Source organism: Plutella xylostella, chromosome 13 (assembly GCF_932276165.1).
Source record: "Plutella xylostella chromosome 13, ilPluXylo3.1, whole genome shotgun sequence".
NCBI lineage: Eukaryota > Metazoa > Arthropoda > Insecta > Lepidoptera > Plutellidae > Plutella > Plutella xylostella.
The window spans coordinates 274,694-302,691 of NC_063993.1; the positions used below are offsets into that span (position 1 = coordinate 274,694).

General features: G+C 37.2%; 1 protein-coding gene across 1 annotated transcript; it reads left to right on the forward strand.

Moving 5' to 3' along the window:
- Positions 1 to 891: 891 nt before the first annotated feature.
- Positions 892 to 27,988, forward strand: LOC105382751 (sensory neuron membrane protein 2). The gene is made up of 10 exons (XM_048624944.1): positions 892 to 1,312; positions 2,744 to 2,901; positions 7,243 to 7,387; positions 8,440 to 8,608; positions 10,916 to 11,007; positions 12,600 to 12,817; positions 14,383 to 14,508; positions 22,597 to 22,783; positions 26,046 to 26,171; positions 26,471 to 27,988. Exons 1-10 carry the CDS (start codon positions 1,199 to 1,201, stop codon positions 26,705 to 26,707), a joined length of 1,572 nt encoding a protein of 523 aa, XP_048480901.1. The 5' UTR covers positions 892 to 1,198; the 3' UTR covers positions 26,708 to 27,988.
- The last annotated feature ends 10 nt before the right edge of the window (positions 27,989 to 27,998 follow it).

The following is a 27,998-nucleotide window of genomic DNA, read 5'->3' on the forward strand; positions in this document are numbered from 1 at the left end:
CTCAATTAAATTATTACCAACCTCAGCAAACAAAAGAAGACCCTTTGGTGTTGCTTGCTGGCGCCTTATCCAGGACAAACAAGCGTTTCTAAAGCGATCGAATCTACAATGCAAGAAGTCAAAGTCAAATGTTTTTATTAATCGTATACTTAAATATAAAATTATCTGATGAACGTAAATTTTTACAAACTACTCATATAAACGCAATATATGTTACAACTAATATTAAATAGGATGGTTTAGTACGATTACTAAGTATAAACACCGTGTGAAGGCTAGACTTGGATCATCAATCATCATCTAAAAACACTCGTATAATTATTTAATTAAGGATCGAATTTCACTTACAGGTAAGTTCGTTTGCTCTTAGATAACGTTAATGCCTAACGTTATTGAGTAGCAATGATACCGATATGATACTGGTCCTGATTGGCTGGCTGACGGAGGACTGAAGTTCATGCTTAAGTAGACTAGGCCTACATAGTTTTCACTTTACCCAAGTAAATGAAGTTTTCCTTAATTGTGCGTATGATAATCTCATCACTTATGTTAAAAAAAGATTTTAGTAATCAAATAAAAATACTCTACTAAATAGTCCTATTATTTGATATGTAATACCATTAGTAGGTACAAGCGATGGAATTACTATATAGTTTATTCATGGACATAATTTAGGGCCTTCGCCTTCCATGTTCGCTCATCATAATTCTCACCAAATAATAATAACCTCTATCACTGAAAGGCCATCAGAACATATTACTTTAATCTGTCAGTAAAAATCGTCTGTTATTGTCCTGTATAATTTTCTATTTCAGCTGACATTATCTATTGATGCAATTATGTTCTGGTTGGCGTGTCGGTTTAATATGAGCATATCGTGCCGAGCCCTGAACCAGTAATAATGTACCCGGCCGTCAGTCGGTGTCAATATCAAAGCCAATGAGACCTAGTCTTTGACTTTGTGACTAGAAAAATTACAAGGAAACCGTGGAATTGTTCGCCATCAAGACATAATAAGTAGTAGTTGAACAATCGCCGTCTTGGTCGCCGTCAACATGCGATTTTAAATTTAGAATCTTGTTTTTTTCTGCTTCGTTTAAGTGAAATGAGTTCGAATTTCGTAATTTGAAAAAAAAAAAGTTTTTATTCTCTTTCGAATCGGACTGTTGCTTTGTTGTGTTTGTCTTTAATTAGCAAAATGTTGGGAAAACATCTGAGGCTGGGATTTGCAATCTCTCTAGTTGTTTTAGTAGTAGCGATATTAATGGCTGCCTGGGGGTTCCCGAAAATTGTTCAGACACAAATTAAAAAGGTAAGCTCATATCTGTCATTATCAACTATCAGCAGTGGTAGGTAGTACCTAGGGCTCTTCGTGAGAGGTTTAAACATGGCGGCAAAGAAACCTGACCACTCTCAGATGGATTGTTATGATGATGAAGGGTATTTAATTATTCTCATTCCTAAGTCCAAACCAACAACCTCGGTAGATCTCAAGATATGTCACATGACCTCTCACCTCTGACTACTCCTTTAGGGAATACATAGTGAGTTATTAACTAATAATGCAAACTATAAAAGATTTTATGGGCTAGCATTATAGGTAGGTACATATTTTATAATTATTCCTCAGATTCATTCCTACCACCGATTGCGTCTCGCTGATTCAGTTTAAAATAAATCTTCGCTTATGACTGTATTGGATATTGCAATAAGTACCACCAAACTATCGCAGCTTCATTAATTAAGTTACTCAGACTGACATCCTGAGTCACCCCTTTCAGCTTACTATACCGCTTTTATAACACCCTGTAGGTATATTATGATGGAGAGTAAACTGATTTCCAAATTACCAATTTTATCTGCACACATTTATAATGTGTAATGTTTGTAACTGCGTTTTCAGTGGTTATTTTATGAATATATCAACCAAAAATAACAAACCACAGGAATGAATAACAAGATTTATTCGTTATTTATGTAACACACGATTATTATTCAACGAAACCATGACATGAGGGTAAATTTATTTTCGCTTCGACGGACTATGTCAGTTCTGATTTTCAGCAAATTCTAAAATATCGATAACAATTTCACCACCATGTCGTCACGCCAAGCCGTTATGTATTATATTTGATATACAGAATATTTAAAAAGTGTAAGTATAGTAATTCATCATTGGGGATGACTAGTTATTAAGAACCAGTTTAGTTCCACGACTTTTGGAATTAGTGAAAAAAAAATAGTGTAGCCTCCTCATTATTCACATCATGCGAGTACGCCGCCGACATAATCAATCCGTACTCACATGCCCACATTGTGCTAGGGGGTTCGCCGCAAAGATCGGCTATATAAGCCATCTTAGGGCGAACGCGCGCCAACAGAACTAGGGGTCGAAGTGGTCGCCATGGCCGAAATCGGTCGGACCAATCATCATCATCATTCACATCATTCATACTTACACTTATTTTCACAAATAAAGAAATTTAATTAAATTAAGGGCAAATTTGTCAAAATTATCATATAAAAGTTAGGTATCTGGGTAATAATGTTTATGCGGTTGCATATGAATTTTTGTAATAACCAAATTATTCCTCAGATATAATTTATGTGACTATTGAAAAATTTGCCCCAAGTATGATTTTTTTTAGTCACTACGGCGAAGCATAGGAGGGTTATTATTTATTATAATGTTCGACTGGTATACGTCATTATTGTAGTAACATAACTTATCCTCTTGTCACAGAACATCCAGCTGGCCGACGGCTCGCTGATGTTTGACAAGTGGAAGAAACTCCCGATGCCGCTGTCCTTCAAGGTGTACGTGTTCAACGTGACCAACCCCGGCGCCGTGGACGCGGGAGAGCGGCCGCGCCTGCAGGAGGTGGGGCCCTTCGTCTACAAGTGAGTCTCGTCAGCATCACCAGTGGGGTTACCACCGACAGACATTGGCAATTTACTATCCTTACGGCGCTATACACCCAGATCCAGAGCTGCCAATGGGGAGAAAAACTAAAAGCTATAATAAGCTAATTACAGATGGCGCCTTAACGAGACTGTGCCTAATTCCCCAGCTCTAATTGGTTGGTTCAGTCGCCATTTTTTCTTCCCAACAATGTAATTGGTCAGAACCTGAAAGGCTCGATTGTGCTGCCAAAGTAAGGTGTAGATAAACCTGACCCCCCTCAGAAGCATTGTTACTATAAGAGGGGGGTCAGGTTTCTCTGCACCTGACCGTATCACTTGGATTTCTTCCCCATTGAAAAAAAGTCTCAACTTCCTTTTAAAAGCGTCTTTCCTAAAAACTGCCAAGGTGGTACGACCTGACCATAACTGTACAGAACAAATTGAATGCTTATCGGACAGATGTTTATTACATAGGTACAGATAAGCGATGTTGGTTAATGCTTGAGGGTTGTTGATTGCTAATGTGTCGGCGGTGGTTATTTCGCTGAAATAGGTCCAAAAACACAACAATTCTTCGAGCTTCGAATTTCCTTATTAAGGTAAGTACATCAACTATACGTGGCCGGTAATGGTTGAGGTTTCGGCGCCGTATGTTGCAATTTTATTATCATAATAAAACAGAAATAGCGGTCTTGTTTGTGTCATATTTCGCAATAAATATCTTATAGGTACACATTCATCTCCATAAAACTATTTGATCCCAAACCATTAAAGTATAAGATGCCCAATGGCAAACCTAGAAGAGGTTTTTGTATCTTCAATCTCAAATCATGAGTATGGTTTAAAATTTTCATTCTTAGGTAGGTAGTTAATTAATTAAAATGCTTAAACCCACCTAATTGTACCGGTACAGTTTTTTTCCTCTGTCACGATACATAGGGTAACGTAACGTACCTAGGGACATTTTCGACTACCCCAACTTTGAATGAAGCTATTGCAGCGTACAACTAAGATATTAATGTGAAATTTTCTTTATTCGGTAGGATATATAATCTATTATCACTAGTATTTGTGCTAAAGCTTTAGTGTGGCCAGATTTTATTAAATTAAGATAAAAGTAAAAATGCTTGTTTTGGCCCAAGGTACGTTACACGTTTGTACCTTGGGACACTGTTTCCTATAGCTTTGTACTATGGAAAATGCAAACTTCTAAATAATGCCTTATATCTCTGTTCTTATTGATTTACTGCATCTCTCTTCTGTCTAGTTTTACTCTGGCACTAATAAGAACAGAGATATAAGGCGTTATTTAGATGTTTGCATTTTCCATAGTACAAAGCCATAGGAAAAAGTGTCCCAAGGTACAAATTTAATCGTGTCCCAAGGTACAAAAAAGCAATATTTAACCAAAATTTATATATTTTTATTTTTAATTAATAGGAATCTTTCAGATAATGGCCATGTCATAAAATTAAATATCTGAAAAGTTATACGTGACATCCATGTCTTTATTTTGAGCATGCCTCAATGAGATAAAGCAACACAAAAAACTATACAAAAGCTACTTTTGACTTCAAAAAACTTCATATTGTCTTCACCACACACTCGATGCTGGTATGATCACGAGACTCACTAGTTTTGCCAAGCGAGTAAAATACTATGCCTAGGGTAGAATTTTAATGTGTTTATTTAGCCGGTTTTTAAAATACAATCAATGTCCCGAGGTACAAGCGTCCCAAGGTACGTTACGTTACCCTACTTACTCGGAACCTTGACAAAGGTAGGCACTATTGGACGCACTCTATAATTTGTGTTTCCTCTGGCCGTCTAATAAAAATGTGATCACCGTGACGCGGTCATACAGAGGCTCTGTAACCTGCCTTTACTATCGCCAAGTCACACTTCCGCTATTAACATGCTCGTCAGCTACGTGAACTTGTAGAAAAAAGCAAGGCTCATTGTCAAAATACATTAAAAGAAAATGTAAAAAAAAAACATATTTTCCAACAACAAAAATACTCATCAAAATATTAGGTATATTACTTACCTACTTAGAACTTTTGCAATCCTACAAACGTGTATATAATTTCCCTATTAAGTACATAAATATATTATATTATAATATTAACTCTATCTAATGAGTTACCATCTGCTCTTCTATGACATTAGATGACTAAACTATATTGAAGTTAGTAGGTATGTGAGACCTACCAACACATAAACAGTTTCGAAGTACCTAATTTGTATTGTCTTGATAGTAGTTTGATAGCTTCAATATTGCGTTCATTATTGTTATTGTAGATACCAAACTTGTTCCGTTCTTGTATCGATAGCAATAAACATAATCTAGGATAGCGCAATGTTGTCCGATATCCTAAAAGTTTTTCGTTCATAGTACACATTGCGCTTGGTAGTTTTCTTATTGCTTTACATTATAATGTAGGGATTGAAAAATTCATTGTTCATTTCAAATATTAAGTAGGTATCTTGCTGTGCGATTTTCTCTGATACCCGTAGGTTATAAGAAAGCATTATTATTTTTAATCCAGAGTACCTAACCATTATATTCATTATTGCAGACATTAGGTAGGAGAAAAATTAAATTATAATGTACAATTATATTAATACCTATTTAATGAAATCTTAATCTGCTTCCCGGATATACCGATACTCTATGTATACGTACTCTCTTTTCGCTGTACAACAATTCAAAACACAACATAAACAGCCAGTCATTGTATACTGCAGGACATGACTACTCCAAGATTTGAGGGTTATTGCCACAATCTCCACGCTGGGGAGGCGAGTTGGAGATTTCATAGAGCAAAAAATTTACTGTACTACGGTACTACCACAAAAAACTTAAAACACTGTTTGACAAGTGTTTATAAAGAAATTTGACTGATTTTGTAGCGCCCAAGAATCGAGAAAGCCGCGAACGATCCGCCGCGGACAGGGATCAAACTCGGGACCTTTGGCATAGTAGTAAGAGCCACTAACTGCACCATCCGGTACAACCACACTCTAACATCTTACTTAAATAATTATTTCACATCATTTAACACCCATGGTGAAATTCACCATAGCTACTCATCTAAAAGATACTACACTCGCGCACAATGAAAAAGTTCCAGTCACGGAAGTAAACGGTAAATTATAGATATTAAAAGTACATTTAACAGCGCATCAAGGTATTACCAACTATAACTACCTATGTACTTACCTAGAAAAACAAAAATTTGCAATGGAATAATTAGGTAAGTATGTAATAATACTCATAAAGGTATAACTATAGACCGTAAAGCAATAAATAAATATTTTCAATTGTTTATTTTTCTTTTAACTACATTTTTTATGCAAATGAAAAATGACACAAATGGAAACTACACTCGCGCTCTACAATCTAAAACTAGCAATGTATAAAATTATAATTGAAAGGAATTGACGTCACCGAGTTATAAAGTGACGCGAGATTAATTGTATTTCTGCTAAAGTGTTTTTCCTTGTTGCTCCATGCTCGGGCTCGTGAATACATTATGGATTATACACGTAATTACAATCACGAGATTTGTGTTCTTCATTTACAAAATATGTCACACAGTGGAATATTTTAGACAAACTTATTTGAAATTGTGAAATTGGGAACGTATGAAAATATAAATGAACTTAACTTTTACGTTAAAAGTCTGTTGAATAACCCAACCAACGTTAAAAACCTCGACATCCCAAAAGTCAGGCAACTTTGAACAGCTAAGCCGATTTTGAGAAAATAAATGGAACATAAGGACACTCGGGCTGTCATTATACAGGGTGATTGGTAATTAGTGGCGGACCCGTTAAGGGGTGATAGAAGAGGTCAATTCTAGTCGATTTCAATAAGGCATGTATTATCCGAAAGTGAAACGAAAACACGCGAAAATACGACGAAAAATCTAGTCATTGTATCGAATTCAACGCTTCAGAGATGAGATGAGAGTGCCACTGGTAGGTATGCTTCACAAACTGCAATTCCATAGATGCAGCGTTCGGAATTTTATTATGTGGAGCAAACCAGTTACAGTTATTAGTGACCCGTTTCAGCCCCGGAGGTCAGTAAGGGCAGGTATGTGCCAATAAGATCAAAAACGTGTTGCTATGCGAAGTCCCCGATTTGACCTCTGATTTAATTAATTCGTATTTTATTTTTACCAAAGATATATTTGTAAGTTTTCTCTAGTTGTACAAAGTACTTAGTAAAGTAAATTGTAATTATTGAGTGAAGCCATAATTGGGAAGAACATTTACTTAATCAAATTATTAACGTACCTAACAAATAATCATGATTCCTTTCAATTTCAGAGAGTATCGAGAAAAAACTATACTTGGGTACGGTGAAAACGACACGATAAAGTATACTTTAAAGAAAACCTTCATATTCGACCAAGAAGCGTCGGGCTCACTCACAGAAGATGATGTGCTCACTGTTCTTAACTTTTCTTACATGGTAAGTTTGTCATATTAGATACATAACATACCTAATATCATTAAACATTTTTGCAGATTGAACACACAAACACACACACAAAAATTATACTCTTTTATCTTTTTATTAATATTAGTTCGTGTAGATGTAGATTATTATGATACAACCAATCTCAAAACAACAAACGCGAGGGAAAAACTGCTATAACATATTTCTTAACTGTAGTATTATAATATGTCTTCTCTATCTCATAAGATAATTTAATCAGTTTAAAAGTAGAGCCAAATTTAATAAATTTCGTCCAGATGCTCAAAATACTTGTAGTGTTTTTACTGGTTTTTACTTAGTTTTGAAATTGCTTCTCTTTATTAAAAACTAATAGCTGTAATTTAGGCCAGCTGAGCCAGCAGAGTAAATTAAATATTATATGAGAGGAAAATGTAATTCCGAAGTCCCTTTTTTAACTAGCCCAAAAGTTAGTACCTGGCTGGTGCTTCTATGGTTTTCTATTAATTTGTAACGCTTGGAATTCGCAAATTATCAGCAACGCTTATCCTTCTCGAGAAAACACATAAAATATTATTATATAGGTACACATATGCACTCACGACTGTAATCCCCGAAGGGGTAGTCAGAGGTGGCTCACTAGGTGTGTCACCCACTTTTCTCAGCACATTTGTACTCACGTGATAGGTTGCGAACCATATCGCCGTTTTGGGATAAGAACAATGCACTTAGGATACATCTAGAATCTAGATGTGCAGGTTTCCTCACGATGTTTTCCGTCACCGTAAGAGCTCGCGATATTATTGTACTTAAACTCAAATTTATATTAATATTCGGCTCTTTTTGTAATAGTTTATTAGAGATAACTAGCATAGTATATGTTTTGTAATGACTGTTTGTAGCCAAAATAAAGAAAATAAAATAAAATTAAACTCCTCAATTGAAAACACAATTGAAAGAATCTTTGGTATAGGCTAGGATTTGAACCCACGGCCTCTCGATTGAGAAGACGAGGCCTTATCCATTACGCCACCACCGCTCTTTATATCTTCATATATTTATTCCAGGGAGCACTACTATCAGTGTTCGAGATAATGCCGGGGCTCATCCCGATGATCAACCAGGCGCTCGGGGTCATGTTCGAGAACCTGACTGATCCCTTCCTGCGCGTCAAGGCGAGGGACTTGTTCTTCGACGGAATCTACTTGAACTGCGTGGGAGAGAGCTCCGCTCTTGGTAAGTATAATTATTAAAGGAATAGATTTATTGAATTGTTTCATAAATAAAAACTATCTTCTCAAAAATTTTACCAAAGATGTTAAGCTTTGAAATCGGCCTGTAATTAGGTAGGTACATGTTGTTTGTTACCACTTTTGTAGATAGGGGTGCTATTGTAGCACGCTTCCGGGAAACAGCCTTCATGTATAGATTTTTTATATATGATGGAAAGGGGCACGACTAGCTGCTTAGCACACTTAGAAATAAGGAGGGGGTGAATACCATCACAACCAGCGCCCTTACTGACATCAACAACAATAACATGCTGCACACGTAGGTTTCGGCTTAGTATAGGTACATACCTACCCTTTTTGCAACACCCAGCTGTAGACGCGCTTAACTTGTTCTGTGCAGAATCCACACATGAAACATGAGGTTAAATTAAATTAATCATAAAACAATTCCTTCATAAGTACACAAGGTATTTTCTTCAGCTCTGGCAACGAGATAAAAACTAAACGGATTTTATGCAAAATTCCACAAATACGTAGTTTTCCAATAAAATCCTCGTTCTCTATGTAGGTAAGATAAAGAATTCGCGCGAGTAGGTCAAAGAGAGTGTATCCGAATGTTTTCTTAAACCCACCACGTTTTTTACGTAGGAGGATAATAGGTAATATAATAGTATTTTATAATAATTTACTGCCTACCTTTGTGTTACGGAAAAAATAATAATTGTGTACTATTTTTAGACAAACTATCCAAGAGAATAAATATGTAAGGCATAGGTGTACAATACATATATATGTTAAACATAATTACGTACACGATGTAGAATATTGTGCGTTTATGAATCACTCATGCTTGATTGGTCTATAATGGGAAGCTGAGATAAATTGACACCAATAACTTTCCTTTTGTCTACTCGCTTCGAGGGACCTAGGTCTACTAACACAATCTAGAATCTAGACCTAAATTTACATGTGTTGGTATGTAAATAGTTTCACGCCTGGCAAGAAGGGTAAGGGTACATATCTAACTGATAGATTTCCATTTAAAACGGATGCTATTGAGTCTGGGATCCTTTATTTATCCCATCTGTTTCGTTTCTGTTTTATTTACTTTGGCCTCTTTTTCGAACTCGACAAAAGGTTATTTGTTTGCTGGTCACAAATTGTATCAAACAAACAAACTCATCAGGGCCCGTTTTGTTAATTGTAGCGATAGCTTACAGAGAGATGTTTGCGTTTTCATCTGTCAACTGCACACAACTGTCAGTTGTGTCGTCGTGGTGAGTGACATTTACCGTACGTGGTTAGGTGGTTAGGGATTCCATGGTTATTCCACTCTACATTTTTTTTATTTATAAAATGGATATGTCGCAGGCAACTGGTTTAATCTCCTGTTTGATTGAACCACTAGCCCGTTCATTGGATGGCGCTGTTCAGTTGTATGACTAGGCCGAACGTTGATTGTACAAGTGTCACAAAACGTCCAACTAGTTAGCTGACTTAAAATCAGTCAGGTGGTGAATAAAACAAATATGGCGTCTAACAGCTAACAGCTGACACAAAAAGCACCTATATTGTTAGTTTTTTCAAATAAATTAGCTTTAAAGTGCGTTATTTGTGTTAAAATAGTGTGACAACATGGATTTACCTATTATTACGGCGCGGGCGGATAGTTTCAAAGAAAAAAAGTGGCGAAACTGGATAATTATGAAGAACAATATGAAGGTACGTTTATTGTTATTGTTTAGTTAATTTGTGAGATAAGAGCTTTGTAACATAGTCTTTTTGTTGACTCTTGTCTGGTGATGTTCACCCTAACCAGACATTACAAAGTTGCTATACTATATCCCATTCAACGACTTCGCTGAATGACGTTCAGTCAAGACGTCGAACGTTACAATCAACGACTTGACGAGTTGTCCTTTAGTCATACAACTGAATAGCGCCATCCAATGAACGGGCTAGTGGTTCAATCAAACAGGAGATTAAACCAGTTGCCTGCGACAGATATACTATATTGAGCGTACTTAATACATTTTTAATAATGCTACTGATACGATCGTTATAATGAATTATCTATCATTTAGTTGAATTCAATTCTGTATGATAGCGGTCCGGTTATTAATCCTATTAGAGTAGATTATTAATAAAATTATAATGTAATATAACTAATTATTTCTACGGAACAGCACAGCACCAAAGCCCACACAATCACGCACACACGACGTACCAACTCGGTAATTAGGAGTTTCTGGACCTTAAACCTAACCATTAATGTATTTCAATCCCCTCTGACACATGACATTTGTTCCAGGAATCGTCTGCGGTAAGATCCGAGCGGACGCGCCGCCCACCATGAGGCCTTCTGAAGATGGAAATGGATTCTACTTCTCTATGTTTTCCCATGTAAGTAACATGAGGCATTTGAGTTTATTTACATGAGGTAATTTAAAAAAACTGGGGAGCCCGTTCGGGGATCCCTTACATCCATACGACGTTATTTTGGAAGTCCGAAATACGTTACGAACGCTAAAACATTTTTTTCCGGTTTTTTTAATTGTATTAGTGAATATTTGTTACGATGATGCGACGAAAGAAGGAGTGAGAGAGGAAGACCCAGCAAAGTGGTTAGAGTACATATCTAGAATCTATATTATGTACAGTTTTCCTCACGATGTGAGTTTTCCTTCACTGTAAGAAAAATGCCGCAACATAACACTCAAATCTTTTTCGATCGCTCAACTTTGGATAATTACACATACATACGCTAAATGTTTTGCAGCCAGGAGATGAATATAAAATTATTTATTGATTAAAACCGACGTCCTATATATAAATATACCTAAGAAGAAACTGTTCTTTTTTGAAGTTGGTGCCATATTTCTTCAGATTACTTTGTCACCGCACCAACATCAAAAAAGAACAGTTCCTGCTTAGGTATATTTGTACTGTCTCATATAATTTGTGTAAACCTTAAATTATTTCTTACATTTTAGTGGTTTTTTGAAGTCGGTTTTTTAATTTTTTAAATTATTATTTTATTTTACAGTTTTTAGTTTATTTGCAATAATTTTTAATCAAAAGTAAGATGCAAATGATACCAAAAAGTCCTACTAATCAATACGAATCATTCAAGCCTAAACACGAGGTAGTTGCTATATACCGTTGAGGAGTTCCCTTGACTGCCTTCTGTTTCCATCATCAGATCAGCTCAAGGTCACCATCATATTTTTTTGTTATAAGAACTATATTTACGTTCTTAATTTCATTAGAATCGGTTAATATGTGTCCAAAATGGAAATTCATACCCTGTTTTTACCCCTTTACCCTCCCTTAGGGGTGAGATAAAATTCTGAAAAAAAATGGGACCACCTGGGAGCTCAACCCAATACAACAAAAAAAGAATTTTCAAAATCGGTTCATAAACGGCGGAGTAATCGGTGAACATACATAAAAAAAAAATATCCCGACGAATTGAGAACCTCCTCCTTTTTTTGAAGTCGGTTAAAAACTAAAATTAATATAACTTGGTGTACCGATCTATGTTTACCAAACTGCCAATTCAATGTAGACTTCGCCAAAATGCGCAAAAGTTAAACATAATATTTTCTAACAATGATTTACTTATACAGTCTGAATTTTTGAAATTAAAATTAGGTCAGCAAAACTCCATACTAAATGGGGTATTCAAAATGATTTATTTGTCTCTCGTTTCAATTTCGTAAAGGCTTACGAAACCTAAGTAATAAATTGTGTCTGATTTTCAAGCATAAAATTTACATTATTTCATTGATGGTTGAATACAAAAAACAAATTAAGTTGAATCAAGTTGATTGGCCTAAGCTATAAAGTCCTACAATAGATTATTAAATTTCTTCCATTATAGGCACATAATTGGTGGATTTTTTTAATAACCCAAGAACCTAAATATCGCAAAATTGCCTTGTGTAACCCAATTCAATAGACACAAGTAAAGCACTTCACTCTTCCCACTCCAGATGAACCTGTCAGAAGCAGGTCCGTTCGAGATGGTCCGCGGCACCGAGGACGTGTCGCAGCTGGGCCACATCGTGTCCTACAAGGGCAAGACCAGCATGAACACGTGGGGGGACAAGTACTGCGGCCAGCTCAACGGGAGCGACTCCTCCATCTTCCCCCCCATAGACAGGAGCAGAGTGCCTGAAAGACTGTACACGTTTGAGCCGGATATTTGTCGGTAAGGGGTTTAGTTTTATAGATGGTAGCTTATTAGGCGGTAGGAAACTTGTCTGTGAAGCTTGCGGCCGCGGGTTCGAATCCCGCCCAGGGTAAACATTTGTGCGATGAGCATTTGTGTTTGTTTGTAAAGTGTTTCTATGTAAGTATATATTTCTCGGTGCAGGTAGACCAGATATCCGACGCCCACGTTACAGGCTCTGCCAAGTTTGGGGTCGGATAGCCTGTGTGAGACGTCCCCACATTGTATTTATTTTTATGATTTAAGTTAAGAATTATCAGGTCAGGCTAACAAATACTAGATAGACGACTTACTTTGCCGAAGAATCGATAACCATTGCGATAGAATTCTCGCTCAAATTACGAGAGACAAAACGAGATTACAGGCAAATGTGGTGAACTGAGAGTGCACTTTATCTAGTCCACGTGGTTCCATTTACTTACGGAATCACATCCTGAAAAGAAAGGTGCCATTTGCCCGCCAAAGACATGAAGTTGCAGCATGCGACATGTCATAAACTTAATTATTCATTTCTTTAGAATTCATTTGGCGACCTTCGGCGTGACACTCAAAGATAGTATCCATATATAGAGACATGGAAACTAGTAGTGACTTCGCGGAGTCCGCGGCAACCTATGTCGTCGCGTCGTCGGCCAATTTATACCTTTATTGTTTGGAGAGAGGTGTTTCACCAAGGAATCCCTGTTCACTCTACATACACCAATCTACAGATAATTACATATTCAATTGTAATACTCGCTTTTTCTAATATTTTGTTCGTTGGAAAATTTCATCTTTGCCAAGCCGCGCCCGACTGGCTGTAGGCTGGGATTTTATATTAGGGTTCTCTTACAAAATGTAACTAAACCAATTACTTAAAAACCTCTTGGAGCAACCAGCATGACATAATGGTTTCTGTAAAATAATAAAAAAAACAACTTTATTTTATACGCTAAAGTGCGGTGGCTACTAAAGATTGATGAGGACATTTTAATTTATTAGTTCATTTTATAGTAGCTATGAGAAAAAAACCTTCTTAATTCATTTGGTTCCACGCTTGGCAGTTATAAATCCGATTAATAATTCCCTCACATTACCACCTAAAGCTTTTGGTGAAAAAATACTATTCCATTTTTTATTCGGAGCATGATCATCCGAGCGAATTCGTCTCTTTGTAGGTTATTCAAGGGCATCAAATTAGCATTTGTGCCTTGAAAGGGTATAAAATCACAATTCTGTGTAACAAGGTTCTTTGCGCACTGGTCGCAGGGCGCCGCTCTGTAAGCCGCACGAAATGGATGGAACCTTATTATTATGTTTCTCTACGTTTCCTTTATTGTAGAATTTATTTTGTGTGTTAAACAGTGGACACTGGACATAGTATGCCACAAGGAGGTGACGGTGCACAATTTGAAAAATAAAAACTCTTTAAAAACATTGTAGCTCACGTGATTTTTTAAAATGATAGGTAGGTACTTAATTGTTTTTTTTTTAATTTACCCTATTGCCGCAGAAATCTAATATGCTTAATACGATTTTTACAATATGTTTTTTTTTTGTTTCAGGTCCCTTTACGCTACTTTGGTGGGTGAGACTACCCACTTCAACATGTCTGCTTTCTACTATGAGATTCACGAGTCGGCCCTGGCGGCCAAGAGCGCCAACCGCGATAACAAGTGCTTCTGTCGCAGGTACGCACATGTATACTTCTCTACAACACATTCTGGCCGGGGATCTGCCTTTACCATATACTAGAAGTTCCCGCAAGCTTCGCTTTGACTTAAGGCTGTCACTAAAGCTGGAAGAAAATCAGAATCTGTCAAATCTAGTGAGGGGGGGTTGAGGTATGCGGGGCGTTCTCCGGACAATGACATGAAATTTTAACATAGTACTCGAAAACATAAAAGTGAAGACATGCCACTTTGTTAAAAATATACTAAGTAAGTAATATTGTTTTGTGATACGAAAATATTTATTTTTATTTGAAAGTATTTTTAATATTTAATAATTAATTATATATAAAGTCGTACCCGTGCCGATATTTATACAGGTTGTTGCAAAAAGGGTTTAATACTATGCCGAAACCTACGTGTGCAGCATGTTATTGATATTATTTCTAAGCCAGGAAATGAAATCAGAATGTAAAAAAATCGCGAAAATATTATCAGAGTTTAATAGTTTAGGGTGTTGTATTAAACTCTGCCCCCGTGTAATATAAAAATTATAGTTAGCCGAAAGGGCGTTACTCAGGCGTCACTCTGAAAAACTTTTATCCTACGTAATTTTTTATATTCATGAAAAAAACGCTTCTTCATATAATTTTTTTTTGGTCACGTGACCTTTTAGTTAGACGACCTGTTTTTTTTTGGTGTTTCAAAAGCAGAACAGTAGTTTGCAGAACTCTGCATATACAGGGTGTCACAAAAGGTTACGTAGCTGGCAAAGGGATATGGGGAGGTCACCAGAAAAATAATAACATGTAAGTACCCCCGCAAGGGGGTACATTAGTACAAGGCGAGAGTGTGTATTTTTTTTTTAAGTACTTATGTGTATTTGGGATATGATAGAAATAATATTTTTGTTTCTTAAAAACCAAAAAATTTACACCTTGCTGCGCTCTTTTGCTCACTGTAAGTACACCTACAAATATTGCTGTATTAAAAAAAACGGTTTTGTTATAACGATTATAAAAAAAAAGTTATTTTCATGTCAAGGAGTCATTTACCTAATTACGATTTCACTCAACAGCAGGTGAACTGAAAAAATAAGTTCTAGTTCTATCATCACTTTAGATCGCAAACATTGTAACTCCACTTTTCTCGGCGAAAAGTACTCTTTGGTGTCAATAGAAACGTTTTTTGAATTCACATGTTTTCCTCTTTATTCGAAAAAAAAAACTGTATTCCGCATTTTACCATTTGTTTTCCTCTAAACCCCAAACCGTGATTTTTAAACAAGAAAACTTAGTAATTATACCCTTTATTCTCATATACAACGTGCGATGTAGGCGAACGTGAACGAAAACTATGCAATAAGCCTTTGTTTTTATTACTGCTTTAGTAAATTTCAATAACATACTCAACAATGTTAATTTTTCTTTTGCAATGTTATGTTGTTAAATTAAGATCTAATATTTTATTAACATGAAGTTACTTTCAACTTTTTTTTGCATCTATGCGTCGAATCACAGCATGACGGCTGCTGCAGCTTCCTGCTGTCCTGTCCTCCAACCAATCCCACCAGTACTGCAGGTTGCGTCGAATACGAGCCATTCTCTTCGACTTGACAAGACAGGTGCTCCCGGAAGGATCATAGATCGCACGGAACCCGTACCGTATAGAGGCAACGGACTCCTTTGCAACAGCCCCCCAGATTCGGAAGTAGCCCATGCACTGCATGGCGAGCACAGCTGCAGCAATTTTTTCGTAATGAATCATTGGGATGTCATCCCCGAAGGAGGCTCTCAGCCTACCTCACGACCTGTGTGACATTAGAAAAATGCACTGTGCTAACGCCGTTTGCGAGCTTGATTTGCAGGACCGCGTTGTATGCCAAGTTCCACAGCAGAGGGGTCCAAGACCTACCGCTGTGGAACTCCGCAACTGAACTTCTTCAGTGAAAACAAACCCTCTCTTTTCGCATCCTTAATGTACTTGTTAGACACGTATGACCTCTGTCAATTTTCTGCAGATAAGAAGACAAGTGATGGTATAGATGGAAGGTTCGCCCTCTAGGGGATAGAGTTGAACGCGGTTACTATTTTTAAGCAAACAGCCAGCGCAACAACTCGCCCGTGGTTCTTATCCTGCTCCGACAGTGAACGAACGCAAAGTATTGACTGTGCTAACGCCGTTTGCGAGCTTGATTTGCAGGACCGCGTTGTATGCCAAGTTCCACAGCAGAGGGGTCCAAGACCTACCGCTGTGGAACTCCGCAACTGAACTTCTTCAGTGAAAACAAACCCTCTCTTTTCGCATCCTTAATGTACTTGTTAGACACGTATGACCTCTGTCAATTTTCTGCAGATAAGAAGACAAGTGATGGTATAGATGGAAGGTTCGCCCTCTAGGGGATAGAGTTGAACGCGGTTACTATTTTTAAGCAAACAGCCAGCGCAACAACTCGCCCGTGGTTCTTATCCTGCTCCGACAGTGAACGAACGCAAAGTATTGTACCCACTATTCGAATCCGCATTTCGGATGCCAAACTGACTGTCCGAAAGGTCGAAACCGTACCACCACAGAGGTATGACTCGTTCGAAGAGCTTATCAGGCTCTTACAGCAATCAGATGTGTCGGTACACTGAAAGATAATCTACAGGCCTGCTTTATTTATTTAGGAGCACTAATGGCCTCCTTTCAGTCATTGAGTCACTGGCACTCAGGCTGCGGTTGAACAGGAAGATAGACTGTCTAAACAAATCATTTTTAGGCTAGTTAAAAAAAACTTTAGGTGGGTAGTATGCCAACTAGAACTACAAATAAAACAGTATTTTTGTCTCCTCTAAAATTTGGTCACGAGGAGTTACGATGATTACGATCTAAGGTTTTTTTTTTTTTTTTTTTTTTTTTTTTCTAAGGGATACCTATTTGTTGCGGTCCTGCGACCTCTGCAACTTTGCCTAACGTTTGGGGAAGGCGTCGTAAGGCGCCTTCTCCCGTTATAAAGCGACTAAGATGAGGTCACTTCAGGAGGCTTGCCTCCTGAAGTGTCCTCAGCTTAGGACGTCGCGGTGGGTGGGGGGTGGCGTGAAGCGCCCTGGCACATGTCTAAATCGATTGTAAGTTTGGAGGCTACGGCGTCTGCGCCGGGTAGCCTCCTCTAATAGAGATGATGATGCCGCTACTCGGACTTGGGAGTGGGGAGATCTGATGTTTAACGGCGCTGTCGCCAACCTAGCAGTGAGTCTGTCATCTGGGTCTGTAAGTATGTTCTTGGGACGTCTCCACCCCTTTGGAGCGTCCACCCTAACTGTATAATCGCATGATGAGGATATAAGCGGATTAAGATGCTCCGAACTTTTGTCGAAATATTTTGTTGAGGAATCCTTAATAAATTTCCTGATGGTCGGAATTTGAAGGTCCTTATGCAAGTTGTAATTTCGGACAAAGTAGGGAGCACCAGTGGCACGACGAAGAAAACGATTTTGAATGACCTGAAGTCGAGCAATGGAGGGCGAATGGGCAAACACTACGCTAGCATAGGTCATGACTGGTCTAATGCATGTCAGATACAAGCGTACTTTGCTGCGTAGTGAGAGCTTGGGGTTGCGAATGAGAGGAGCAAGTCGGCATAAATAGAATGCCGCCTTGTTCCTCACTTTGTTGATGTGGGCCTTAAAGTTCAATCTGCAGTCAAGAGTGACTCCAAGATATTTTACTTTGTTAGCCCATGGAATAGGTTTGCCGAACATGCGAATGTTCGGCTGGATCGATCTGTAATAGGCGTTAGTCCGGGAAAAGTACACTGCTGTGCTTTTCTCGGGGTTAACATCCATCCTCCACTTACGAAACCAATCGCCTAAGGCATCGGTTGCGTCTTGGAGTAGTTTGCGGCGAATGGTGTGGTTATGAATGTCTGTGACATAGATAGCCGTGTCGTCCGCATAGAGTGCGAGCGAGACTTGTGGATGTCTCGGAATGTCACTTGTGTAAAGTGAGAAAAGCAGAGGTGCTAGAACCGAGCCCTGAGGGACACCAGCGGTGACCGTCCTGAGTGAAGAGCGAGTGCCTTCGACGCGATACCTAAAAAGCCTATTCGAGAGGAAGTCCTTAATAATCAGAACGAGCCTGTCTGGTAACTTCAAATCGTAGAGTTTGTAGACTAGGCCGTTGTGCCAAACCTTATCAAAGGCTTTGGCTAGGTCAAAGAGGAGGGCAGCAGTGCCCTTTGGCTTCCTCCTAGCAAAGCCCTTGAGTACGTGCTCGGTGATTCGATGCACTTGGTGAGTGCAAGAATGACCGGCTCGAAAGCCAAACTGCTCAGCTGGAATGAGGCCTTTGGCGAAAACGAATTGTTTGAGCCTGGCTTGGATGAGTCTTTCGTAGACTTTGCCTAAGGATATCACGATCTAAGGTGACGCTGACGATATTTTATACAAGGTATTGAAAAAAGGGTATAAAGCTTAGCCAAAAGTGGATTTAGGTGCCATTCTGATCCACTTTTCTTCTACAATTTTGAAAATTCACGTAACAAAACCTTTTACATAGAAACTTATTCGATCACGTGACTTTTTACTATAGAGACCGAATTTATTTTTCGAGAATTTCCAAAACTTGGAGAACAAAAGTTGTTCAGAATAACCCCTGAGTCAAACCCTTTCGGCACAGTATACCCTTTTTGCAACATCCTGTATAGGTAATATCAGGTTTATAAAAGACCTGGGCCTGTAGAGTGAGACTCGGCATGGGGAGTCATAATTTATAGATCTTTTAGGTTGCAGTGGCGAATGGGCATTGGTAGCCCTGCCCTTTTCTATAACTATAACTATAGGTACACTGCCTCTGTGGTCTAGTTGTAGAAGCTTCGCTTCATGACCCAGAGGTCCCGGGTTCGATTCCCGGGTGGGACCATCAATTTGTGTTTCTAAATTGTGGTTCTAAGTTTGGTTAGGACATAGAAGGCTGATCACCTGATGTCCGAAACAGTGAAACGATCCATGCTGTCGGATGGGCATGTAAAGCAGTCGGTCCTGCGCCTAGCTCTCTCCAGTCGTGTCGGTCAATCCGTCCCATTGGGCTATGAGAGTGATGGAACAGAGAGTGCTCCTGTGTACTGCGCACACACTTGGGCACTATAATCTACTCCTGCGTAGATGGCTGATCTCAATTGAGATTGGCCGCCGTGGCCGAAATTCGGCTAGGAGGACAACTATAGGTAATTTTATGGCAATTTAAAAATGGTATAACATTTATCTATTTGAAAAAATCATTAAAAATATACATTACCTATCACCCTAATTTAAAAAAAAAATTCAGCCCTTACTTTAAACTTATAACACCCCTCTATTTCCTTCAGGGGTTAAAAAACCTGTGTATTTAATATTTTCTTATGAGTTTTTTTTAAATACTAGGCTCTTACATAGTTGTACATAATATTATGCGGTATTTTATTCCACTTGTAACGCATAAAATTCATAGCTACAGTAAACATTTAATTTTTTTCATGGCGAGATACAGTCGCACTTAACCGCTTTTTTGCAAAGCTTGTTAAATAGATTTAAAAAATTATGTAAATTTTAGATCTTCAATTTTTTAAAATACTTACTTATTTTTAACAACCTGTAGTGTACAGACTACCACATCTTAAAATATATATATTTTTAATTAACTACGGTTTTTGGTTTCAAATAAAACAAATTATGAACTTACTTTTCAACACCCTGTATATTGTGTAGCTTACCTACCATACACAACCGTTAAAATAAAATAAATTACCCCTCAGAATATAAACAGGCTCGCGCTTTGGCATACTGCATTGACCGTATAGTTCTTATTCGGAGAATCTAATAAGTGTCATTATGTGCAATGTTTACCTTTATCTATGCATCTGTAACTCTATAGTAAAAAATGTAAACAAATCGAAAAGGCGAAATGTTTTCTAAGAATTTTCGGCTTTTCTGCATCTAAAATGATTAGAAAATTAACTTTCCATAGCAAATGCATATGTATTATAATACTTGTAGTCATAATTTGTTGATTTAATCAGTTTTTGTGAAATATTTGATAAAAAATAAAATGGCGTGGGTATCGCTCCTAACAGGCCGCCACCAGGGCGACGACTGAAGAAATCTGAAATCTGTCACGGTGTCATCATTTTTAAACCGGAATTTATTAGTTTTTTGCAAAAAAAGTTGACTTCTGGTCCATTAAATCCAACTCTTTAAGGTAACTTTGTTAAGAATTTAATTACCTACACATACATATAAGATTCCATGAAAATGGGCCCTCTGATTTCGAGGGTTTTTTCATAATAAGTCAAAAAATGGCAAAAGACATGGTGTGTTTGCAATTTTTTTTAACATACTTATTATAATCCTGCACCAATTTATAAGCAACTAACATGTTCAGTATACCCTCTGCTACAAAATATATTTTTATCAATGTGATAGAAGCCACCGTTTTTCCAATCTAATCAAGTATATCAAGCCGACTTTAGCATTTTAGCTTTAGGGATCCCCTTAAAAAGGTTTCCCGTGGCAATTCCGGGATAAAAAGTAGCCAATGTGATAATGCAGGGGGTCAGTTAACTGCATACCAAATTTCATTTAAATCGTTTCAGACGTTTTTACGTGAAGAGGTTACACACGCCTTTATAATATTAGTAGGACTTAATTTGCTTTGTAGCATAAAGCATTGGTGTGGGTGCCTTGACAAAGACAAGAAATGACATTTGAAGCCCTAAAATACAGAAATGAAAGGCCTATTTAGTCATGCCTGTTGCATAAATAATTAATATGAAGCAATGAATCTACAACGAGAACCGAAAGGCACAGCGGTTTGAAATACTGAGTCTTGTGCCAAACGCCTAGGGCTTCAATCCCAGCTGCGGCTTTTATTTGAGAAATGGGAGCCTGCCAAGTGTGAAAATGTGGCTAGATGCAGTGGACTATAAAACATGTCTCTACCCTTGAGTTGAAAGATACTTGTGGAGGTCCAAACTTTCTTCTCTTTCATAACCGATCCCTTTTGAAGTGGTGGTAGACTAATTACAATATTTTGACCATTGATAAATAATTCCTAAGTTTTACGTTTGATGGATAATACTGAATTCATTTTAATTAATCTCATGTCAATTCATTTCATCTCATCTCTTTTTTTGTTATTTTAACGAAGTATTTCATTTTCACTTCTCCTTAGAATCTTAATTCCGTAGGTCTGTGTTCGGAAAGGTCTACAAACAAATTTTGGCACACGATTTGGCTTTTATTATTAACGTGTTACAAGCAGCTAGCCAACACTAGAAAGTCCCTAGATTGTAGTGCCGAAATACACAATAAAGCCACTGAGTCAACAATTACATTAATTTTACAACCAAATTGCAAAAAAAAAACATTTGTTTTATTTTTTGCCTTACCTGAAACCTGATTAAAGGGACCTTTTTACAAGCTATTTATGTGTGACACGTTCCAAAACACGATTGTTCTTCACGTTTATTAGCTAAATTAATTTAATAAAACCAGCCTCTCTCATAAAAATGTGTAATTTTGAACTGAAAGCAGATGCTGCATCATAACAAGAATCGTGACTCTACAATAAAATAAAAAACAGGTCTGTTCTGACAGCCCTATATGGAAATGAAGTCAAATAAAATGTTTTGCTATTGAACAAAAATAGAACATTGGAACCTACATTATACCTAATATTGCATTACTATGCCTCGTTCCATTTCTAAATTCAAGACTTAATTCTATTCTATTAAAAAATCTGAAAGTAGATTGGCTGGTAACTTATTTACTTCTTCTTAGCGTTTCGTTCGGTGACAAACACGAGACACTGTAGCAAGTTTAGAGTTTTTTACAGTGGATACGTCACTCGGATGGGGTCCTTTTGTGCACCCCCTACAGTATTGGTTCATACATCAAATATACCAACAACCACCAAACTTCCTATAAACAAGAACGCAATTCACCACACTTCTTTTTCCAATTTAAAATTTTTATTTACATAAATTAACACATTAAAAATACATATTTCGTTCATTTAAATTCTACTAATCAAAATCAATTCAAAATCTACGATCCACAAAGAGCTTCGTCAAAATTTTTCCAATTATCCCAGAAACTGGAGCGCGAACCACGACGGCTGCCTGCTGATGGGTCTGCTGAACCTGATGCCGTGCCAGGGCGCGCCCGTCATCGCGTCGCTGCCACACTTCTACCTCGCCTCGGAGGAGCTGCTGGAGTTCTTCGACGGAGGGGTGAAGCCCGACAAGGAGAAGCACAACACTTACGTGTACCTCGATCCGGTGAGAGCATGGATTTGGATGAAATGTTATGGAATGACGGTAAATCTGTCGTGCAGGAGGCAACTGTCACGAAGTTGAAGACGTGGCAAAGGACTTGTCAGAGTGAAAATCTACTCTCGAGCTCTATGTCCCTGATTAGGGATTCCAGGACCTGATGACGATGAGTGACGGTAATGCTGTTATATGCTAGGAAATTTGACGCATTAAGGGCCCGTACAGGGTGACGTGCCGCGCCAATTTTGGGTTTTCAATGCTCTTCTCACAGCACACGCAGTGACACGCACACATGTAAGTTTGCACAGTGGGTCGATAAACTTTTACTCGCCAACTTTATTGACAATTATGTTCAAGTACATTTTGGGTGATTTTAGGGTAAGTAAGTATAATTCTTACTTACACTGGTAGGCACCAGGAAAGAGTAGAAATTAATAGGGGTGCCACTTTACTCTATACTCGGAACCCGATTAGCTTTCTCAAACAAATGTGGTATTTACTTGTAGAAAGGTAACTACAAGTATTAAAGTGTAGATAATAAGTTTCGGGCATCCTCCAGCCAACTGAACCCCGACGACAAAGCAAAGTAAATACATAGTGTCGCAAAAGGGCTATACTAAGCCAAAAGGGGATGACTCAAGGGGTCATTCTGAACAACTTCTACGAGATTTGCAAATTCGCGAAAAAAAATATTCGTTTTCCATGGTAAAAAGTCACATGTCCAACAAAGTTAATTTCCAAAACTCGTAGAGCAAAAGTTCAGAATGACCCCCTGTCTTACTCCTTTTTACCGGACTGCCGAAAGAGGAGGGTAATGTTTTTTGATTGTATGTATGTATGTTTGTCTGTTTCTTTGTTCCCTCCTGTAGCCTAAACGGCTTGATAGATTTTGATGTATGAGGTATTGTTGGAAGCGTATTGATGGCGCGATGGTTATAGGCTATGTGACGTTCTATTAAAATGTACATAGCGCCCTCTAGAGGACATAACGTGATGATCGAAAAAATAATAATTCAACTTTGCCGTGTAAGGTATCAAATGAAAGGGCTTGATTTTCACATTATAAAAATATGCATATTGAAGGTATTTAAATAACAACATCAAAATTATTGAAATAAAAAATGATCATGAACTACTGACGTAAAATTTCATAAAATAAAAACAACTAAAAAGTTACAAATAAAAAAATACAATTATAAACAAACGAAAAACCCGACTGTACGCTAAAAACATGAAAACAAGTCCCAATGTTAATGGAAAGTATCGCAGGCGGGGACCAACTTGACCGCCACTCAAGGCCGTTTTCTAAGTAACATTCAGCTAAATGGTGAACCCTCTGCTGGTCCCCGCCTACGATACTTTCCATTAACATTGGGACTTGTTTTCATATTTTTAGCGTGCAGTCGGGTTTTTTGTTTGTTTATAATTTGTTTAGTACTATATACCGCTTTTTCAATATCTGTAAGTAAGTAATATTTTTTGGTAGCAGCATAATATTTTTAATTAATTTTAGGGTTTCTAACGTCAAAAGAAAAAAAGCAACCGTTATAGGATCTCTTTGTTGTCCGTCTGTCACCGCCCTTTTTCTCAGAAACGGGTAAAGATATCAAGCTGATATTTCACATAGATGGGGAGTAACCCAAAAAAAATATTATGGTACTCCCTGTCCCACACAAGTAAATTGGGGCTTATATTTTTTCCAGTTATTTTGATGTGTATCCTTTTTTTTCTTTGTTGTTTTGTATAAGTATGTGTTTGTTTTCTTTAAATCTGTATTTTTTTTGTTGTTGCTGTCTATGTGTCGAATAAATGTATCTTTATCTTCAAGTCACGCTATCTATCGTTTGTTTTTTTTGTGGCTACTGTCTATAGAAGAAATTCCGTCATTGACAATTTTACGTTATGAATTTATTTTTATTTATTTTATTTTTATTTTTACATTTTCGTGGAGAACCAACAGCATTTTGTTAATAAATAATTATTACTTATGAACACATAACAACTTGATGCCATTAACAGAATGAACTTAGTAAACCCAGTAAACCTAACACATCCAGAGGAAAAATAAAATCTCTTTCTCTCTCTCTGAAAAACATACCCAAACTGCCCAAACTCGATGCTTTTAGCTATTAACATCTATGAAATAAAATTGAGCCACCACCGTGTTACTGCCCTCATCAGATCCTCACGAGGCCATACCTCAACCAGCACCAAGAGACTGTATTTTTGATCCCTAACCTAATGTTCGTGGGTATTGTCATCACTTAGATCCATTCGCTATATTCCTGCTCCTCATCAGACCTTTACGAGACTGTAATGTCACGAGAATATCGCACACTATCTAATTTAATTTAATGTATTGAATATACCTACTGGAAGAATTATGCTTCCTCAATTTCAAATCAAATTATGTTGGTGTCATAAAAGTTGAAAAAGTGCAATGACAACCAATGTGCAGTGATTTTGTATCTGTACACGATAAGATCGCGAGCTGTCAGTGCTGCCTAAACCGACGTGACCCTTCTTTGGAGGCCAGCGGCCAACTGAGTCAAACGTCACTTGTGTTTATGATTTTATAACACAGAAAGCCGCCATAGATATTTGTATGAAGATTTGAGGGAAAAAAATTGCTGAAGTTTGGGATTAATTTACACAAAATAAGTGTATGTTTATTAAAAAACAAGGTATTTAGCGCCTAGTCCAAGCCTTTAACTTTATAATTTGATAAGAATCATATGAAAATTCTTGATGATTACGACACAGTTGTTACAATACGGGAGTGGTTTTTCGTCATATTCTGAATTTAATTTACAGTTATCCATAAGCATTTACTTAAATTCGAATGATTCAGCACCTAGCTAGACTCTTCGACTACCGGTGTGATTTTTTTCAAGGCTGTAGAGCATCATTTACTACATAATTCTATGACAATGCCAACCCTCGATTACCTATTGCTGACCCTTAATTGTAGTAAGTAATTTAAATTGCGCAACTATTTGATATGGCCAAAAGGATTATGAAGTCTGAGGGGCTAGTATTATAGAACTTATTTAGATCTAGGTACTTACTTATTAACTTTTCTGTGTTTTTATGAGTATCCGATAGCGGCAAGCGATTTTTATAAATCTTTCTTCCAAATTCCAGACCTATTGAGAGCAAATACCTATCATTGGACATATCAGAATAACACCTCCTTGCCACAGCATCATCAAGTAAACTATAATTTATTTTGATTTCGCTGGGTAACTTACGTTTTGATAATTTCCAGGTAACAGGAGTGATATTGGAAGGCGTTCGTCGCCTTCAGTTTAACTTGGAACTTCGGAATATGAAAGGGGTTCCGCAGTTAGAGAACGTTCCAACTGGGCTGTTTCCATTACTTTGGATTGAAGAGGTTAGTTTTAAAGTTATTTATGTAGGTAATTAATCTAATCCTGTTTACAGTGCTCTTTGTTTATGTTTACCAAGAGGAAGAAAATTAGGCCGACGCTAAAAGCGAACCTTAAGAATCTTCATACAGCCCTTCAACAGTTCAACCACAATAACTATAACATACCACATTTCAATTATATTATTAAGTATTTACTTATGTTTATGTCCTTTTATGTTTAGTCTAATTTTGCAAATAATTGCGATTTTTCTTTATTTTTGTTGTACCTACTTAATGAACATTTATCTTTCTCTCTCTCCCAGGGTGCCATCCTGCCGCAATCCGTGATCGACGAGCTGCAGCACTCGCACACGCTGCTCTCGTACGTGGAGGCGGTGCGGTGGATCGTCCTCGGGATCGCCATCCTCGCCTTCCTCGGGCTCGCCATCGCCGTCATCAGGACCGGCAACATCCCCATCTTCCCCAAACAGGCTAATTCCGTCAGCTTTATCTTGCGGCCTGGCAGCTTCAATCCCACCGACGCCCATAAGGCGCAGTAGAATAAAATAAGGTTTTATTTAAGAAAACAAATTTGAGATATACATTGGTACATCCAAAAAACCAAATGTAGATAGATATGGTTTGTCTGTAAGTAAGGAGTCTCACTTAATATGTAGTTGTTTTTCAGTGTTGACGCAATCCCTAAAAAACAGATAGCATAGAACTCAGATAGCATTCAGATATCAGAAATGTGATTCCCGTGTAGTAAAGACAACTGTAACGAAAATGACATAAAATACTATTTCCCACGGAAAGTAGGTACCTATAACAAAAAATATTTAACACGATATTCATGCCATTTATTTTATAGCAAGTGTTTTTATACTTGTATCAGTATCAGTATTATTGTTTAAATATTGTTAAAGCTTAATAGAAAAATTTGAGTGATGGTATTAGTTCTATTTAAAAGTGTTATACATATAACGTTCCAGGAAAAATCTTGTAAGTCCTCATACTTAGGAGACTTTTCTGAGAAATGGAAAATGAGAAGTTGGCTTTTTTTCACATTGTGAGAATAATATTGACGTTATGTTTTTAGATTGTTTCGAAATATAATTTATTTTTAACATAGAGATACGTTACAACTTACAATAAATAAAAACTGTCATGAATGTGTTGTACCCTTGTATCCCCTAAAGTATAGCTTGATCTCTATGTTATTATAACAGGGAACTATTTGACGAAGCCTAACTACCAATTTTTTTACCATATGTACCTACGCAGTACCTGCATAAAAAAATACAGGGCCCTTGTTATAGGTGTGAGAAAATTGTGTGAAATTAGTAATATTGTTGTTGTATTAGATGGTTTTGATGTATCATTTTATTTGTGAATTTATTGTTTGTAACGGTCAAAAATAAAATAAGATGTATACTATTAATATATTTAAGTACCTCAGAACTAAACGAAATGAAATCAATGTAGGTAACATGTTTAAATAAATTCCATACAACCACAACATATTTTATATCCCCTCCATATAGGACAAGTATAGTGCATACTGGTATGTTTTCACGAAAGCTCAAGATTTAATGTTATTAACCCCTGATAATCAAACCTTTAATATCAAATACATATATTAAAAACTAATTTCTAAACATAAAAAGGTTAATATAAACTCGAAGTCAGTTTCGTGGAAAAAAATGTGAAATAGACATTGATATTAAAGTTTTATTATCCTTTACGTATCAAAATGTCTTCGCAGCAGCAGCGGTTCAGCTGGTGATTGAAGGTTTATGAAAATTCATCTTTAGCTTATCGATAAAATTATTATTAAAATAAAAATATATT